The sequence below is a fragment of a genome, unplaced genomic scaffold (assembly GCF_019419815.1).
Source record: "Pyrus x bretschneideri cultivar Hongxiangsu unplaced genomic scaffold, Pyrus_bretschneideri_v1 Contig1, whole genome shotgun sequence".
In the NCBI taxonomy this organism is placed as follows: Eukaryota; Viridiplantae; Streptophyta; class Magnoliopsida; order Rosales; family Rosaceae; genus Pyrus; species Pyrus x bretschneideri.
Window position 1 is genome coordinate 6,393,257 of NW_025999390.1, and position 15,756 is coordinate 6,409,012.

Sequence of the window (15,756 nt, forward strand, 5' to 3'; positions counted from 1 at the left end):
AAAATGAGTAATCTTGATAGTTTGGAGAATTTGTGCTGCATGAGTGTGACATACAAATCTAGTTATGCTTTAGACATTCTATGATTCAAATGTCCAAATTGTTCTTATTAAAGTAACAATATTCAATAAGATAAGACTGTTTCAGGTTGTGTTTAATGTTATTTGAAACTCAAGTGCAACTTAGGTTGTGTTTAATGTTATATGAAACTCAACTCCTCCCTCCAGCATCTACAAGTGTACTCTTGAATAACGGGAATCCAGCTATGAACTAGTTATTGAGTGACTAGATACTCCGTTTCACATTGAAAAATATCTCAAGTTCAAATTTTTCATTTTCATTATTAGAAAAATAGCGAAAAGAAACATTTATCGCATTTAAGATATTGACCCCCAAGCACGTGAGCCCAAACTAATGGGCCAAAACTCAGGCCCATGGGGATTGGGTTTGGGATACGCTTTCCCTGAAGCTTGCGCAATCAAACACCTGGTGGCTGGCAGACGACGCTCTTCTCTTTGATACACCGTTTCAATTTTCACCGACTGCGAGCCGTTGCACGTTTTTCTTTGATCCCATAAAACCCACCCGCCGCCTCCTTCCTCCCCCGTCGTATCCCAAACCACAGAGAGTGAGAGAGAGAGAGAGAGAATGTCAGGGCTAACATGCAACTCTTGCAACAAGGAGTTTCTGGACGACTCAGAGCAGAAGCTCCATTACAAGTCAGAATGGCACCGCTACAATCTCAAGCGCAAGGTCCCCTCTCTTTTTATTCTCTCCTTACAGCTTAATTTCTAGGGTTTTGCTTTGCTTTTGATGTTTTTTCTAGGGTGTTGCTTTGCTTTTGATGTTTTTTATTCGATTTATTGCCTTTTTGAGATGGGAAATCCGAAGGATTGGAAATTCCCCAGCGCTGGATTGAGGAAACGAATCCAATCTTCTGGACAAATATAAAGTTCGTGTTTGTTTGTTTGTATCCTTGATTCCAAACAGATGTTTGAAAATTTTGATTGCTGATTGAATTTTAGACCTGCTGATGTTGTAATATGTTGTTTTATGAGCAGTTATTAGTTTATGTATGCATTTCTGATGAAACTGAGCTGTTATTATCATGTTCATATAGGATGAGAGATTCTGCGTAATTAGTCGTTTCTTGGTCTCGATTCTTGCCACTAAGTTTGTATCAATATGCTTGTATTTTGAGTTTTTATTGAGTTAAATTTTAAATGCCTATGCATTATGCTGTCTTGGCGGTACTCGGTTGACGAAATGTTTTCGCTTGATATGTTGTGACGTGTTGTTGTTGCTTTGTGGTTTACCGTCCTATTCAATGACGGACATGTTTTGATGAGCTTTAATACGTTATGAAATTTTCTTGAAAACAATCAGGTAGCCGGGGTTCCTGGAGTGACAGAAGCGTTATTTATAGCGAGACAAGCTGCACTTGCTCAGGAGAAAAACAATTTGAGTGAAACCCCGATGCTCTACAGTTGTGGTCTTTGTGGCAAAGGGTATAGAAGTTCTAAGGCTCATGCTGAGCATCTCAAGTCACGAAGTCACATTCTGCGGGCATCCCAGGGGGCCAGTGAACAAGAAGAGAAGGCAATAATTAGGCCGCTTCCGCCTCGTGTTGTTAACAAAGCTCCCCTGAAAACAGAGGCAAATGATGAGGAAACTGATGAAAGCGAAGATGAGTGGGTGGAGGTCGATCCTGACAAAGATTTGGCAAAATCTTTGACTGGTATGAATGTGGATGAGCATGCATCTGAAGAGGATATGGATGAAGATGATGACTTTGAGGAGTTGGATCCAACTTGTTGCTTTATGTGTGATCTAAAGCACGATACCCTAGAGAGCTGCATGGTTCACATGCACAAACACCATGGATTCTTCATTCCTGATATTGAGTATTTAAAGGATCCAAAAGGCCTCCTTACTTATCTTGGTCTTAAGGTACCGAAACATGTTCTACATTCCTTTCCTGGATAAACGTTTTCCCGTTTTGGACTCTTTGGTAATTCGTTGGGTTTTCCTGTCTTACATTTCAGGTTAAAAGGGATTTCATGTGTCTGTACTGCAATGATAGGCGCCATCCTTTCAACAGTTTGGAAGCGGTTAGGAAGCATATGGTGGCCAAAAGCCACTGCAAGGTACATTATGGCGATGACGACGATGAAGAAGAAGCTGAGTTGGAAGAGTTCTATGATTACAGCAGCAGGTTTTGTCCTTCCCATATGTTGCGTTTATTTAATTCTGTTTATGGTTATTTGATCACGTTAATTTGTTCTAGGTATTACTTTGCTCTATACATGTTGGTATGTCTTAGCTGAACTGCTTCTCTCTCGGTTTTCAGTTATGTGGATGATGCTGGCAAACAACTGGTTGTATCCGGTGATATGGCCAACAGCGTAGAACTTGGGAGCGGTGGCTCTGAGCTCATCATTACTAGAAGATCCGATGATGGTATATCATCCAAAACACTTGGTTCCCGGGAGTATTTGCGCTATTATCGCCAAAAACTGCGCCCATCACCTGCGAATGGTGCCGCTATTACGGCTGCATTAGCCTCCAGGTTTGTGGGTCTTGTCTGTTGTTTTTACAATAGAATTTTGAGTCGATTGATGCGTCCCCTGTATTCAGCATAAACAATATACAAAGAGAACAAATCATTTGACAGCAGAATTGTTTTCTTATTTTCAGGTACAGGAGCATGGGGTTGGCAACGGTGCAGTCAAAAGAACGAATGGTCAGGATGAAGGTACTGAAGGAAATGAGAAGATCGGGAGTGGAGGCAATGCGCAGTAAGATGGGAATGAAAAGCAACGTCATCCGGAACCTACCCAAGAACTGCACATATTAGTCCTCAGCACCTCATATCTCTGGAGTTGAACAGGGTATCGATATGTGAGCCTGTAAGTTTTTGATGAAGTAGTATCATGGGTATTCGTTTGAGTCTTCATAGCTAGCAAGTGGCAATATTTTGTTTGCATGAACTACAATTTTACCAAATAGCAATGTTATGCAAACTATTATGGCGTGAGAAATGGATATGCGTATTTTATTGGAAGTCCTCCTGCTGCTTCCTTTGCAGCATTCATTTCTTTTAAATTTGATGTGTAGTAGAAATTCAATGTCCAATTTGAGAGATGAGAAAAGGCCACATCTCGAATTCGAAGATGTGACTCAAATATCGACTCTCCTCGCCTGCTTTCGGAGGCGAACGGCCAGTGATCCAGAGATCTCCGATTGGAGAACCTCCTGTTTTGATCGGAATAAAATTTGGAAGGGCTACCGTGATGATATGAATCATTCGAAAAATGATTTGTAAATTATGCATAAACTGATACCGACTCCTCAAAATTTGGTAGCTTCAACTCCATTAACAACCGCTTATGAATCTTTTATCGGATTACATTTATCACGAGAATTCTACTAGTGTTTCATTTCTTTGCAGACGAAGCAGTTCTTCATATGTAAGGAGTCAAACAGTATCCTTGTTTGGTAAGTACGTTGGGCCTTTGCACCAAGTTGCCAAAAACAAAAAGTAATTACATACTAAATTACCGTCCACAAACATCATTAGTGAGAAATTGATCAAGATTGCAAACAAGGAACATAGAGGGAAAAATAATAATCATGTCCTCGTCTACCTAGGCAAGGAAGAATGAAGGCCATGGGGATTATGTAGCGAAGGTCGAATGAAAAACTAATAAGATTAGAAGCAATCAGCACATCTCATAACAGATTCAACAATGTACAATCCAGATGTAGCTTTTCTTTTACATGTAAAACCACTCAAGAGATGAGATCCACAGCAAGCATCCCATCTCAGTGCCAATCCACTTCCTCTGTCTTCCCATGGATCTCGTTCTTTCTTTCCTTCCTTCACTTCTTCTATTCTAGTTACGCCCTGCCAGAGGATACAATACACGTCGTATGAAATTGATAGATGTACCGTAACTTCGGTTTATTATATGAAAGACGAGAGCTTGAGGGCTACAAACCTAACGCCACACAGAAAATGAGTCGGTCTTTTAGATATTAAGGCCCAGATTAGTCTGTTAAACAACTTTCTAATTCTGTGAAAACTTGAGAGTGAACGAATGTATCAACTTACCTAATTGTCATAGAAGCGAGAACGACGTCTACGGGAACTGCAAATAAAAGAGAAATATGCATAAATGTTAGGAAAAGACATGAAACAAATGAATTCTACAATCTTATACGGAAGTTAAACAAGAGCCGTATGCTCAGCGGTATGTACATGTATGTGCCAGTATTGAGCTCTCCAAAAGCTGCACTTAAAGAGATTCCTACTGGCACAATCAGTCCAACAAGGAAATGAATCAAATGGTGCATTTGTTTAAGGGAATTTCAGAAAAGATGGGGGATTAGATTTCTCGCACTAGTGTAATAGTCATTAACGATGATTGCTCGGGGATGCATAGCATAACATGATGAGTTACAGATTCCATTTTGATTTTTAAAAAATGACGTAGAAACAAAAAGATACCATCATACAGATAAATGATGTCAACAATTAAAATCTAAAGAAATGCCATACAGGAAATGAAAAAGAAACATTACAGACCTGCGATAACTAGAGCCACCTCTGGAGGGGCCAGTTGTACTCATAAACTCATCATCCATCTCATCTGCCCTATACTCTGGGAATTCAACAGATGTCACAGAACCTTCATCAGAATTTGAATTATCAGAGCTTGCTCGGCGACTTCCTCTTCTTGTGTCACCAACTCTTGACCTTCTTCTGTTTCTAGAATTCCTTAAGTTATCAAAAACCTGATATAAGATGCAGGAAGTCCACCAGTTGCGTTCATCCCCATGGAAGTCCTCAAATTCATCTCCAGTCTCATCATCACCATATTCAATCACATAGTCTCCTAAAACCACCCCGCGAGGGACTTCTGAATGTATAGTGCTCAAAACATCTATGATCTCGGAGGACTGCTGGAAATTTTCCCAATCAAGCTGCCGAGCAGGATCAATCTTTGAAGGACGAGAATGAGGGTGCTCCAGCTGAGCATGTTTTTGTAATTCCAAATACGAACCCATAAATGTACATCGATGCTCCTCACAACAACGCTTCTTCACATCGAGATGTGCACGAGCCTTGTCAACAACAACCCACCCAGTAACTTCCCCCCTACACAAAGGACAAGTAGGCTTGCAATCATCTTCTGATGCCTTTGGCTCAGTATTTTCCACAGGATTCACAACTGGTTTTGAAGGAGATGACATACCATATGCACTTTTGAAGCGGTCTAAACAATTGGAGTGTAAGTGGTCTGTGTCACAAACAAAAGGACGGCACCCTTTCTCATAAGATGAGCACTGAAGTAGTACACCGTTGTGAGGAAAGTCCAAACATATAGGACAATTCACGTCTTCCCAGTTTACATTTAACTCAATATCATCCATATTGATTAAACAGGGTTGAAGCCCTCTTTGATTAGCTTCAAAGGCCATGACAGGGGATATTGCTTAGAATTAACACAAGCACATGGCATGCACCGGATCAGAAGCACCACTTAAACAATGGAAACTCTGAGCATAGACTAACCAATCTTCCAGGTTAAAAGCCACTGATCCAATATGATAGCATCCTATATGAGGCTCTGCACAGTAAAGGATCACATAAGTATGAATGAATAGAGTACGGCAAAGCTAGGAAGATGAAGAAATGCAAAATTGCTCACCATATTCTACACTCTTTGGAAAAAAAAAAACTTCAATAACCTAGAATTAAAAACAAAATTTCCAATGACTATGGCTATTAAAGCACATTAGAGGAACCATATAAATGATATATATTGAGAAAGAGGGACCACGTACGGGGGTTATGAGAAGGATGAGTTTATAGACATTACTCTAACAAGGATCAGTTGTAATGAGCCAAGTAAGACCAGTTTTCAAAAAAATATACTGAAACCAGTACAACCCATCAAAAAAACTTTCTGTTAGATTAGCATAATACCAAAAAAAATTATGATCCAAATGCGCAGCAAGGTCACTAAGGAAAGTAAAGTATGTTCAGTATCCTTTGAATCGAAAGGAAGCAGGTCAACTGTATGGATTTAGCCAAGCAGAGTAACCAAACAACATAGAACACAATATATATAATCTCAATTCGTCTGTTTCCTTCTTCTGAGTTGGTTTCAGTAGCCAATAGGTTACACTGTCTGCTGGTCAAATTCTCGAGGTTGAATGTTGATTAGTTCAACCCTTAAGAAAAGTCAACAGAAGCAAACAGCCATCGCAGAAAATCAATTTCCACAAGCGATTCCTTCAGCCTACTCAATCAATATATATCATCCAATCAAATTCAACAACCAAATATCTTGACACATTAGAACAGGCAAACCCAAGTAACTATATCGAATTAGAAAACATCGATTAAGCTGTATGGATATTAAAAATAAATTAATCAGCCCAAAATCATTCAAATTAAACAAATTGATTAACATCCAGCATAAACAACAAAGAATCACAGTTGTTCTGACACAATATGAATCAGAACCGGCAAGTAATCACAAAAACTGATCAAACCAAAACATGGGTTAATCAGTCAACAGAGAAATGATCCCAACAACCCAAGGCAGCAAAATCGGTGGTGAAAAGTTAAAAGATGAAAACTTTACTCTAATGGGTATCCAGTAAAATCAACAAAAACCAATAAAATCAACCCAAATTCACAACCAAAGTATCAATCTGAAAGGGCAAAAGAAACCCAGAAAATAGAGAGAGAATTGGGAACCTGGGTCTCACCTAATATATGAGAATCTTCGATTGAAAAATGGGGGAAAACCCAAAGTGGAGATGGAGACCAAGGAGGAGGAGACAGAGGGCCTCAGGAATGAGAGAGATTTTATTGTATTTTTTTGGTCTTTGTTCAAAGTTCTATGAGAGTAAAGAGAGCATTCTTTCTTGGTCTCTCTCTTTTGTTTATGTTTTGTGTGTGATTGGGAGAGGTCAGCTTTGGGAGGAGTAGGTTGGTAGGGTCTCTCTTTCTCTTTTCTACTTTTTTTCTCGGTTTTCATCTTTTCCAAAAGATAGATCGGTTTTCATCTTTTCCAAAAGATAGATATATATACCACTATTGCATGAGTTCCGTTCTTTTGATCATCTGGTTGTCCAAAAATTCATGATCGTTCGTTCTTAAATTTGTTAGGTGAAAGAATTCAAAGCACATTCACTTCATTTTTTATATCAATTTAACAATGAGTAATCATACATTTTTAATTAATCAGGTGATCAAGAAAACGTTTACGTATATCATAAATATTCATATATACAAGGTAAAGTCACACATCAATTTTTCGACTAAATGACTGTTATGCCCTTTTGCTTTGACCAAAGCTCATGTGAGAATGACAGAATCCATTAGCGTTCACACTTTGTGATGTGGGGAGTGGAGTGGACAGTGGAGAGTTGTACTTAATTCAGCAAAATTATGGACAATTTGTTACTAGAATTTCACAGTAGTTTAATATGGATATGTCGACGCCGACACCTCCATAGTATGGTGGTTTATATATATTTTTTTCAAGGTTATGAGAAGAGGCACGAAGAGAGGAGAGCAGAAGGAGTTAACAGTCCTCGACTTCTAAGTAAAAGATGGTTTTATTTTGGACTGAGACATCCTTGTAATCAGTTTTGCATTTATTTTAATTTTTTTTTCTCTTTGTTATTCTTTATTACAATTTGGTATGTGTGAATTTAATATACGACGTGATTTGTTTTAATAACATTTTTTTTTCAGGTTAAAAAGAAACGTAAAAGATCATATTTTGAAAAAATAAAAATTATTTTATATGGCTGATCAAATATGAATTGAAGTTATCACGCAATACTATAGTTTGGTAATACTCCTCTTTATTTGAAAATAAGAGGTCTTAGGTTCGAATCTCGTGAATCACGAATTCAATACCAAATTAGATTGCTCAACGTTTTAGTCAAATTCTCACTCTTCTTAATGTAAAACCATATTAATGTGCTCAAAAAGAAAAAACATTAACTGAAGTTGACAAAAAACGAAAAGAATGGATTTGACTTTCAAAAGGTTGGCGTGTGAAATTGTGATTTGTGAGGCGACGGGTTGTGCCCACACGGTTGGCGTTACTGCATTTGCATTGCATGCCTGGAAAGTCAAGCCTCCTCCTCGCACAGTCGCACCTTCTCCAAAGTCAAAAGCTACTCTTTTGTCATTCATTTCTTTGGCGTAAAAGCACGGACTAAAATATTTACGTTAAAATGACACTCTCATGATGGTGCGTAACATTTAATAGTACGAGTTCTATACAAGATTTAACTGATATAAAAATTCATTAAATATTTATATGTAAAACCTAATTATTAATTTTACAAATCACTCATCGTGAAAGAAAAATTAAAAAATGCAAGACATGACTTTTAAATTTAAATTTTAGGTTGAGAAAATTTATGTGCGTGACATGAATGATATAAAAAAGACTTTCACAATTCGTGCACACAATCTTGATATCGTATATCAATGAGACGCATGTGTAAACTTTATTCACATAACGTTGTATGAGAACACGTGACGTCTTAAAAGCGGACAAATATTGTCGAATTAGATGTGACAAACCTCTTTTACAGTTCAATCACAATGACAATATACTCATGTCAGCTCTTAGTGTTCAGTTATTGTGTGAGAATTGTTCATACCCACAACAACCTCAAAAAATAATGCATATAAGAAAGTGAGATTGCTGGTTTTTAGTGCTTAAATATAAAAATAGTCATGTTTGGCGGAATTAGACGTGCAAGTGTTAAATGATAATGATTTTCATGATTTTAGTCCCATTGTTTAATTAGAGATCAATTCAAATAACACGGCAAGTGGCTGGTTCCAATATCTAATATTTATATTTAATTACAATAAATGAATGTGAAAGAAGAAACTAAGTCGATTTTATTTATTCATTTGCTCAATTATTTAATTTTCTTTTTCATTAATATGACATCAGAAGAATTTTATAGAAGATCCTACGGTATCATGGATTTCATCTCGTGCAAACGAAAGAGTTAAGAAAATTTATATAATCAATTAATTAAAAATGTTTTACGAGGAGCAAACGATAATTAGCAGATATTATTAATTAATTTATCGCAATGTGGAGAAATGATTCTTTTAACAAAGTTTAGGCTGTGACAAGATTAAGAACCAATACTCCCGGACTTCTAACTCGGAGACCAATAATTAGGCCAAAATCCAGAAACCAATCCTCCTACGACCGCAGTTAAGAAAAATTACTGTAAGAACGGAGGATTTGAAATGACGTCGGATGCAGGGATAAATGCAGTTAAGAAAAAAATTATACACGAAACCCTGATTAATTTTCATTTCACGTAAATATTTGAAAGAACCAAAAAATATTGCAAATTACCTATATAGGTCCTCAACAAGGTACAAACCACTTGGTGCGTGCATGTGTATATATAGTTTATGAGCCGAGACTACTGAATGCACATACAACAACCGAACCTCGAAATTCCTATCAAACCCCAAAATTATCCGCCACTACCAAAAACTGACCTAATCCCCGGAACCGCATTGCGGGTTGGTAGAGTGTATGACCAGTCGATCCAATTCTCGTAGCACACAATCGTAACTGCGCGCGAACTACTTCTGCTCCTCTATAATCCGGGTTACAACACCGACAGCAATAGTGCTTCCTAACGCCCTCAAAAAGGCCCTCCCAAGGGCTCTGGAGTTGGAGAACTCTTCAACACAAACCGGTGCATGAAGAATTACCTGAAATACGGGCAGGAAAGGATCGGAATAATGTTACTGTTACTACCAAAAGTACAGTGAGGTTAACCTGTAAACTGTAAACTGAAAGAGCAGCAATGGTTTTGATTTTATTCACCTCTATGACCGCGCTCTGCTTTGCAGTAAGACAGCGAGGAGCCTTTCTTGTCACTTTTCCAGTCTTTGGATCAAGCAATGATGAAATCTTTACCACTCTCGCAGCCTCCTTCGCATGGTGTATGTGGAATTCCAACTGCTCATTCCAGATGTATTATATATTTGATTTCCACAAAAAGAGTGGCGCAAAAAGAAAAGTAAAATTTTCATGCAAATGAAATACACACCTGAGAGCCAATTAAAATCGGGGTTGTAACATCCAAAACAAGCACCTTCAATTCCAAATGTTTTGCAACTGCAACTGGAAAACTTGGGTGACAGAGCACACCTCCTGCCATCACACGACCTCCATCAATGCCTTGCAAAGTAACAGCCACATTGTCTCCAGCCCTTGCAATTGCACAAGCCTGAGAGTCACGTTCTAACGAGCGTACAGTCCCTGATTCTCCCGAAGGCATAACCAGAACCTACACAATTCACCAGATTATGGCTATGGTACAAGGAAAGATACAGGAGTGGTAAAGCAAACGAACTGCTGACTTATATTAGATGTACTTGAATTTAATTAAAATGATTACTTGCATTAGAATATGCATGAGCCTGCCATCTAATCATAAGGACAACTTTCTCCAGGTAACATTAAAAGAGAAACAGACAGCCAGTTCAATAGCTCATGTCCACCAAACCCAATGAGCAACAAACTGCGGTATATAAATACAATAAATTCCGATGCAACCAATTGTGTGAATGTATCACTTAATCTTGAACTACAAATTGTGGTATATAAGTATAAAAATTCCAAAGCAATCCAATCGTGTGAATGTATCACTTAATCTTGAACTACATCAAGACTTTCGTTAACTGTGTTCACGTGTAAAAGTTGTATGACAATGTCACTTTTCAGAATACTAATATAGACCAGTCTGATAAAAGGACAATTTTCCATATGCATGCATGTGAGCTGTACATGTGTGTGAAAATTCTCGAACAGAGGAAATATCTATGATCTTAACCGATTCAATGAACTTTTCATATGAGAAATGACAGACGTGTAGTCAGATTACTTATGGAAACTTCTAATACTATCCACCAACATACCTTGAATCCACTTCGAAGAGCTCCTGCTTCCAATTTACCACAAGCAGACACCTGTCCTTGTGAAGAAGATTTGATGACATCACATATAGGCATCAGCAATGGCTTTGAAAACTCTCTTGTAGGAGGTTTGAGGGAATCAATTGCATCCAACAGGTAAGGTCCACGGTACCTGCAATTCAGTTACCTCAAACTATTTTCACTCACAATATCAGCAGCAATAAGGAAAAGTTCTCCAAAGTTTTCATTAAGAATGCCACGATTGTCTACTTCTTAAGGCGAGCTACTATCAACATGAACTTTGATTTTATTACATGAGGCCCTACTGAAAATGAACCTCACATAAAACAAGTTACTATCCCGTTATTCTCCTTACAGTGGCTTCTGAATGATATGAAAAGTTTTCATAAATAAAAAGATGAAGATCCTTCAAGAGGGTGAAAATGTATTTGATGCAGAGCAAAGCTTGCTTTGAGAGGCGGAGTTTGAGATAGAATAGGAGAGTGAGGGAGAAGGGTGAGTAACATGAAGAGAAACAAGTAGACCAAAAACTTCTTAATGAAGCCCAGAATTTAGCTAATACACAAAATTCTAATCCTAATATGTAAAATAAAAATGAGTTCGCACCTACATTTCGAATAAAGACAACATTTCATCTTTTATCCATCATCAGCAGTGATTTTAAAGAGATGAAAAACAAGTGCACTCACCAAGACAATAAACGGACATCAGAAGGAGCTGCTACCAAATTCTGATTTTCCATGGCACTCAATGGAATCCAAGACACCCAAGAATCTCTGAAACCACAGGAACGGAGAAATGTTCCAAGTGTCTGTCTGATCAAATCAAATCGATCCTTGGAATACTCAACAATATCCATCTTGTTAATAGCAACTATAATTTGATCAACACCAAAACTTCTAATAAGTTGTGCATGCTCCCTTGTCTGTCCCTTGCCAACATCCATACCAGCTTCGAATGCACCAACAGACGCATCTATGAGAAGTATCGCAGCATCAGCTTGTGTTGCCCCAGATATCATGTTAGGAACAAAATCTTTATGGCCAGGTGAGTCAAGCACAACAACATGATATTTTCTGGAATCAAAGTATGCAACAGCCACTGTCATAGTTATTCCTCTTTCCCTCTCTTCGGTACTCTCATCCAATGCCCAAGCATATGCGAAGGACCCCTTTCCCTGATTAAATCATGAACCCAACTTGAACACGAGATTCAAGCTTCAAAAGTACTCAAATAAAAAATCGCAATTAGATTACCTGCAAGTTTGCCTCTTTCTCATATTTGTGCATTTCTTTCTGAGATATCCTTCCCAAAAGGTGAAGCAACCTACCTGAGAGTGTTGATTTTCCAGAATCAACATGACCAACCTACAATAACAAGTGAAATAAAAATTGGCTCCATTTCCTATCAACTGACAGTAGGAGGAGGACAACGAGTAGGATTGTAAGACCATAATCTAGTGGGGCTTACTATTGCAAGATTCAGTTGAGTCAGTGTATCTACAGCTTGGTCAGGAAGCATCCACTTCTCGGGTTTGTAGTCCGCTTGTGAACGAGATTCTGCAACACTAACACTATTAGAATATCCAGATCGAGCATCCAAAGTCATGTTTTTCAAGCCACTGGTAACACTCTGTGACTTGCCCCTAATTTCAGAAGTGCTCTCAACCCCACTGTCACGTCTGCTTGTTGGCTGCGAAGCAGATGAACTCTCTGAAAATTTACCATTTTCTTGTATAGTAATCGCACCACTACTTCCATGGTGATAACTAACTGTCCGATTCTCCAACTGATTTTGCTTATCTAATCTACCTTGTTCCCTTTTTTGTGCCATTGTAGATGAGCTACCTGACCATTCAGCACTTGATTGTATGCTAACTACACTACTCTTCTTCGCAACATTTGAGGACGCTTTTGAAGATTTCAAGTCAATAACACCAGCTGCAAATAAAACATATTAGAGAACCATATCAAACAATTTTATCTCACAAAAAGACTAATAAAAGTATATTTAGAAAACTCACCAATATATCTTGTTTTCTGAAAAATAGATACTTCTAATCACTTAATGCACTAGGAAGGCATTATATGTCAGTTACCATAGCAGACTTCTTCTCAGTCCAAAACCAATCAAAGAAAAAAAATTAAGAGTCTGAAGGAAACCCATTGTTGAAGACCCCCAAACAAATTCAAACAATGAAAAGTTCTGTCCAGGTTTTGGCAAGGACTTTTAGATCACTTATATTGAAAGTCTGGATTACATATATTATGCTATCAAAAATCTCAAATTTTAAGATAGCTTTCTTCTAGTCCATAGGTTACTATATAATAATACGGGAACCTTTCTGTGTGGACTGTAAGTTGTGACAAAAAAATACCCACAATGGAATTTTAATAATATAAGAAAAGCATACCTTTTGAACCTGTTTTGGAGGACCACAATCCATTAGAAACCACGTCATCTGGGGATGGAACATCAAACTTGAAAGGAGCTGTATCATCAAAGCAAGCAAAGTTAGAACTCAGAACATATATGCCACAAATATATATAATGACATTCTTTAAGCAGTAAAAGATGGTAGATGCTTGGATTAAAAAGTATCTCTCAACTGTGAAAATGGTGATGTTCTAACTCTACTCTAAATCATCTTTAGGAAAAAGAGTGCAGACCTATATCAATACGGTGTTTGTTATGAACATTAAAAGTGTTATGGAATTCATGAATAGGTCCTTTGAAATCCCCAAGCCTGTGGAAGTTATTGCCCTCTTCTATCATAGAATCATCTTTCTGCTGATGAAATAGTACAGCCTGTTTTGGCTTCTGGTGCGGCAATGATGCAAAAATAGACTTGGCCATTATAGATACTCCAGAATCTTTGCATCTGCCTTCAACTGCATGAAAGAGATTTCTAAAAAGGGCAATGAACTTGACTTTTATTTTGTTTTTTAAAAGGCATTAAATTGAAATGAAACCTGAGTAACAAAGACTAACATACAAACTGTTCCTTAAAAAAGATGAGATCTACCCAAAGGGCGATGTCATATAATATAAGATTAAGCACGGTATCCTTTCCCAAACCAACAAATACATGCAAAATCTTCTTATATAAAAAAATATGAGAGGAGGGTTTAGGCAATGGAATGTCCTTGCCACACAGAACTCCCAGGAAATAAAAAGTAAGAAACTCACAGAGTAGCTCACAAAGGTTTAGGATACACTCAATACCTGTTTTATTATCTCTATTGCTTTTAGACAAAGGGTTGCGAAGAACCCCACAAATGTCACATGCAGACATATTCTCTTCATTATCATACGTGCAAATGGAACAACTCCAGACCTTAGGCCTTTCAGTTTCCCGCTTTGACTCAACTGCTTTGCCTGTTACTGCAATTACACATTCAGCAGCGGATATAACAGTTAAGATGTATATATGTAATGGCTGTAATTAGTAAATGAACAAGGTAAAGAGATAAATAAGGAATTTTTTGACAAAGACTTGGCATTGACAAACTTAGCATTTTTCAGATTGCAGGGTAGTATGTCATTATGTGAAATCTCAAATACTGGACAAACAAACATCTTCTACTTCTAGATTGCAAAAGTATATTCCAAGATGAAAGTGAATTAAATCTTTGCATTTTTGAAGAGTGAACCAACAAAATAGTTCCATCAAACCAAATATACACTACCAAAAATGGAAGGAAGCAAACTAAGAATTACTTCAAAGCTGTAAACTACCATGCAGATTCAAGGACAACTTTGGGTGAAGAATGAAAATAAATTCAAGTAAAACGATCACTAACCATTCTTTTCTATTCCAGACTCATCATCATCATAATCATAATCATAATCTTCATATGCATCGTAGTCATCATCATAATCAATTCCGTAGTTTACTTTATGAGGCATGGTCCTATGGAAAGAACTGGCTCAATTAGATACAAATATACATACATATAAAAAGTCAGTAACCACAAAACAAAATGAGCAACATACCCAGTGCATACACCGCCGCAGCCCTTAAGACAGGTTGATTTACTAAGCGTGACTTAATCAAAACCACAACAATGCTTATTCAATGCCGAAAACTTTCGTAAGAGTTTGAATTCCAGCTGCGCAATGAATTGCTCTATCTCTCTGCCACATGAATGAAGCTGCACCCAATCACACGAAAACCCGAAAACAATCAGTTGCCTATTACAAAATTGAAATGCTCTGCTTTCTAAAAAGAAGAAGATCTGAAAAATCAAAACTTGAAGCAACTGGGAGAAAATAGAAAAGCAAATTCAAATCAACAGCTTTCTCAGCAACCAAACAAGTTTAGAACAGCTTGTTAATTACGCATTTATGCCGAATGAGAAATTTGGGGCAAAATTCAGTAAAATTCGATGAAAAGTAAAATCCGATGAAGAAATTCCAAGAGACGCAGTGGCGCACAATGAAATTGGATGAATTGGAATGCTTGAAGAGGAGAATTAGGGTTTACCTGGTGCAGCAGGAGTAGTGAGGAGCAAAGGGAGAAGATGGTACTTTTTCCTTTTCTTCTTCTTCTTCTTGTTCCCTTTCTTCTTCTTCTTGTTCGTTTCCTGTGGGGTTAATACTGGGACTGGATATTATGGAGGAAACTGAAGGAAAGAGGTTTCCCGAACACCTTCTAGGCTCCTACTACTAAAATTTTCGACCAAAAATAAATAAAAATCTTTCCAATAAAATAAAAAACCTTTTTTCTTTTCTT

General features: G+C 37.6%; 3 protein-coding genes across 9 annotated transcripts; 1 reads left to right on the plus strand and 2 right to left on the minus strand.

The window, feature by feature from the left end:
• Positions 1-472: 472 nt before the first annotated feature.
• Positions 473-3,062, plus strand: LOC103957552 (cytoplasmic 60S subunit biogenesis factor REI1 homolog 1). The gene is made up of 5 exons (XM_009369738.3): positions 473-751; positions 1,385-1,948; positions 2,044-2,213; positions 2,349-2,567; positions 2,696-3,062. Exons 1-5 carry the CDS (start codon positions 647-649, stop codon positions 2,853-2,855), a joined length of 1,218 nt encoding a protein of 405 aa, XP_009368013.2. The 5' UTR covers positions 473-646; the 3' UTR covers positions 2,856-3,062.
• A 632-nt stretch (positions 3,063-3,694) lies between these two features.
• Positions 3,695-5,449, minus strand: LOC103957553. Of its 2 annotated transcripts, none has more exons than XM_009369740.3 (3): positions 4,587-5,449; positions 4,113-4,149; positions 3,695-3,905 (listed from the first exon to the last, which is right to left on the minus strand). In XM_009369740.3, the coding sequence occupies exons 1-2, from the start codon at positions 5,432-5,434 to the stop codon at positions 4,113-4,115; spliced, it is 885 nt and encodes a 294-aa protein (XP_009368015.2). In that variant the 5' UTR covers positions 5,435-5,449; the 3' UTR covers positions 3,695-3,905. The 2 variants fall into 2 exon arrangements, with proteins under 2 accessions (XP_009368015.2, XP_009368016.2); XM_009369741.3 differs by having other exon boundaries at positions 3,695-3,999.
• Positions 5,450-9,351: 3,902 nt separating this feature from the next.
• LOC103957579 (elongation factor 1-alpha) lies at positions 9,352-15,697 on the minus strand. Of its 6 annotated transcripts, none has more exons than XM_048582285.1 (13): positions 15,508-15,697; positions 15,018-15,175; positions 14,825-14,934; positions 14,247-14,405; positions 13,691-13,912; positions 13,444-13,512; positions 12,492-12,961; positions 12,278-12,388; positions 11,711-12,198; positions 11,004-11,172; positions 10,133-10,372; positions 9,907-10,041; positions 9,352-9,791 (listed from the first exon to the last, which is right to left on the minus strand). In XM_048582285.1, the coding sequence occupies exons 3-13, from the start codon at positions 14,928-14,930 to the stop codon at positions 9,660-9,662; spliced, it is 2,301 nt and encodes a 766-aa protein (XP_048438242.1). In that variant the 5' UTR covers positions 14,931-14,934; positions 15,018-15,175; positions 15,508-15,697; the 3' UTR covers positions 9,352-9,659. The 6 variants fall into 6 exon arrangements, with proteins under 6 accessions (XP_048438242.1, XP_048438238.1, XP_048438243.1 ...); XM_048582281.1 differs by having other exon boundaries at positions 13,435-13,512; XM_048582286.1 differs by lacking the exon at positions 14,825-14,934 and having other exon boundaries at positions 13,435-13,512.
• Between the last annotated feature and the right edge of the window lie 59 nt (positions 15,698-15,756).

What these genes read in the sequence shown, in the direction of transcription:
- LOC103957579 (XM_048582281.1), bottom strand. Translation starts at nt 14,930, where the DNA reads ATGCCTCATAAAGTAAACTACGGAATTGATTATGATGATGACTACGAT. An exon ending in GTCTGGAATAGAAAAGAATG is followed by an intron (nt 14,406 to 14,824) that starts GTTAGTGATCGT and finishes GTGTAATTGCAG; the next exon opens with TAACAGGCAAAGCAGTTGAG. An exon ending in CTCCAAAACAGGTTCAAAAG is followed by an intron (nt 12,962 to 13,434) that starts GTATGCTTTTCT and finishes TTTTATTTGCAG; the next exon opens with CTGGTGTTATTGACTTGAAA.
- LOC103957553 (XM_009369740.3), bottom strand. Translation starts at nt 5,434, where the DNA reads ATGGATGATATTGAGTTAAATGTAAACTGGGAAGACGTGAATTGTCCT. An exon ending in GGTGGCTCTAGTTATCGCAG is followed by an intron (nt 4,150 to 4,586) that starts GTCTGTAATGTT and finishes TTTTATTTGCAG; the next exon opens with TTCCCGTAGACGTCGTTCTC.
- LOC103957552 (XM_009369738.3), top strand. Translation starts at nt 647, where the DNA reads ATGTCAGGGCTAACATGCAACTCTTGCAACAAGGAGTTTCTGGACGAC. An exon ending in GCTACAATCTCAAGCGCAAG is followed by an intron (nt 752 to 1,384) that starts GTCCCCTCTCTT and finishes GAAAACAATCAG; the next exon opens with GTAGCCGGGGTTCCTGGAGT. An exon ending in ACGGCTGCATTAGCCTCCAG is followed by an intron (nt 2,568 to 2,695) that starts GTTTGTGGGTCT and finishes TCTTATTTTCAG; the next exon opens with GTACAGGAGCATGGGGTTGG.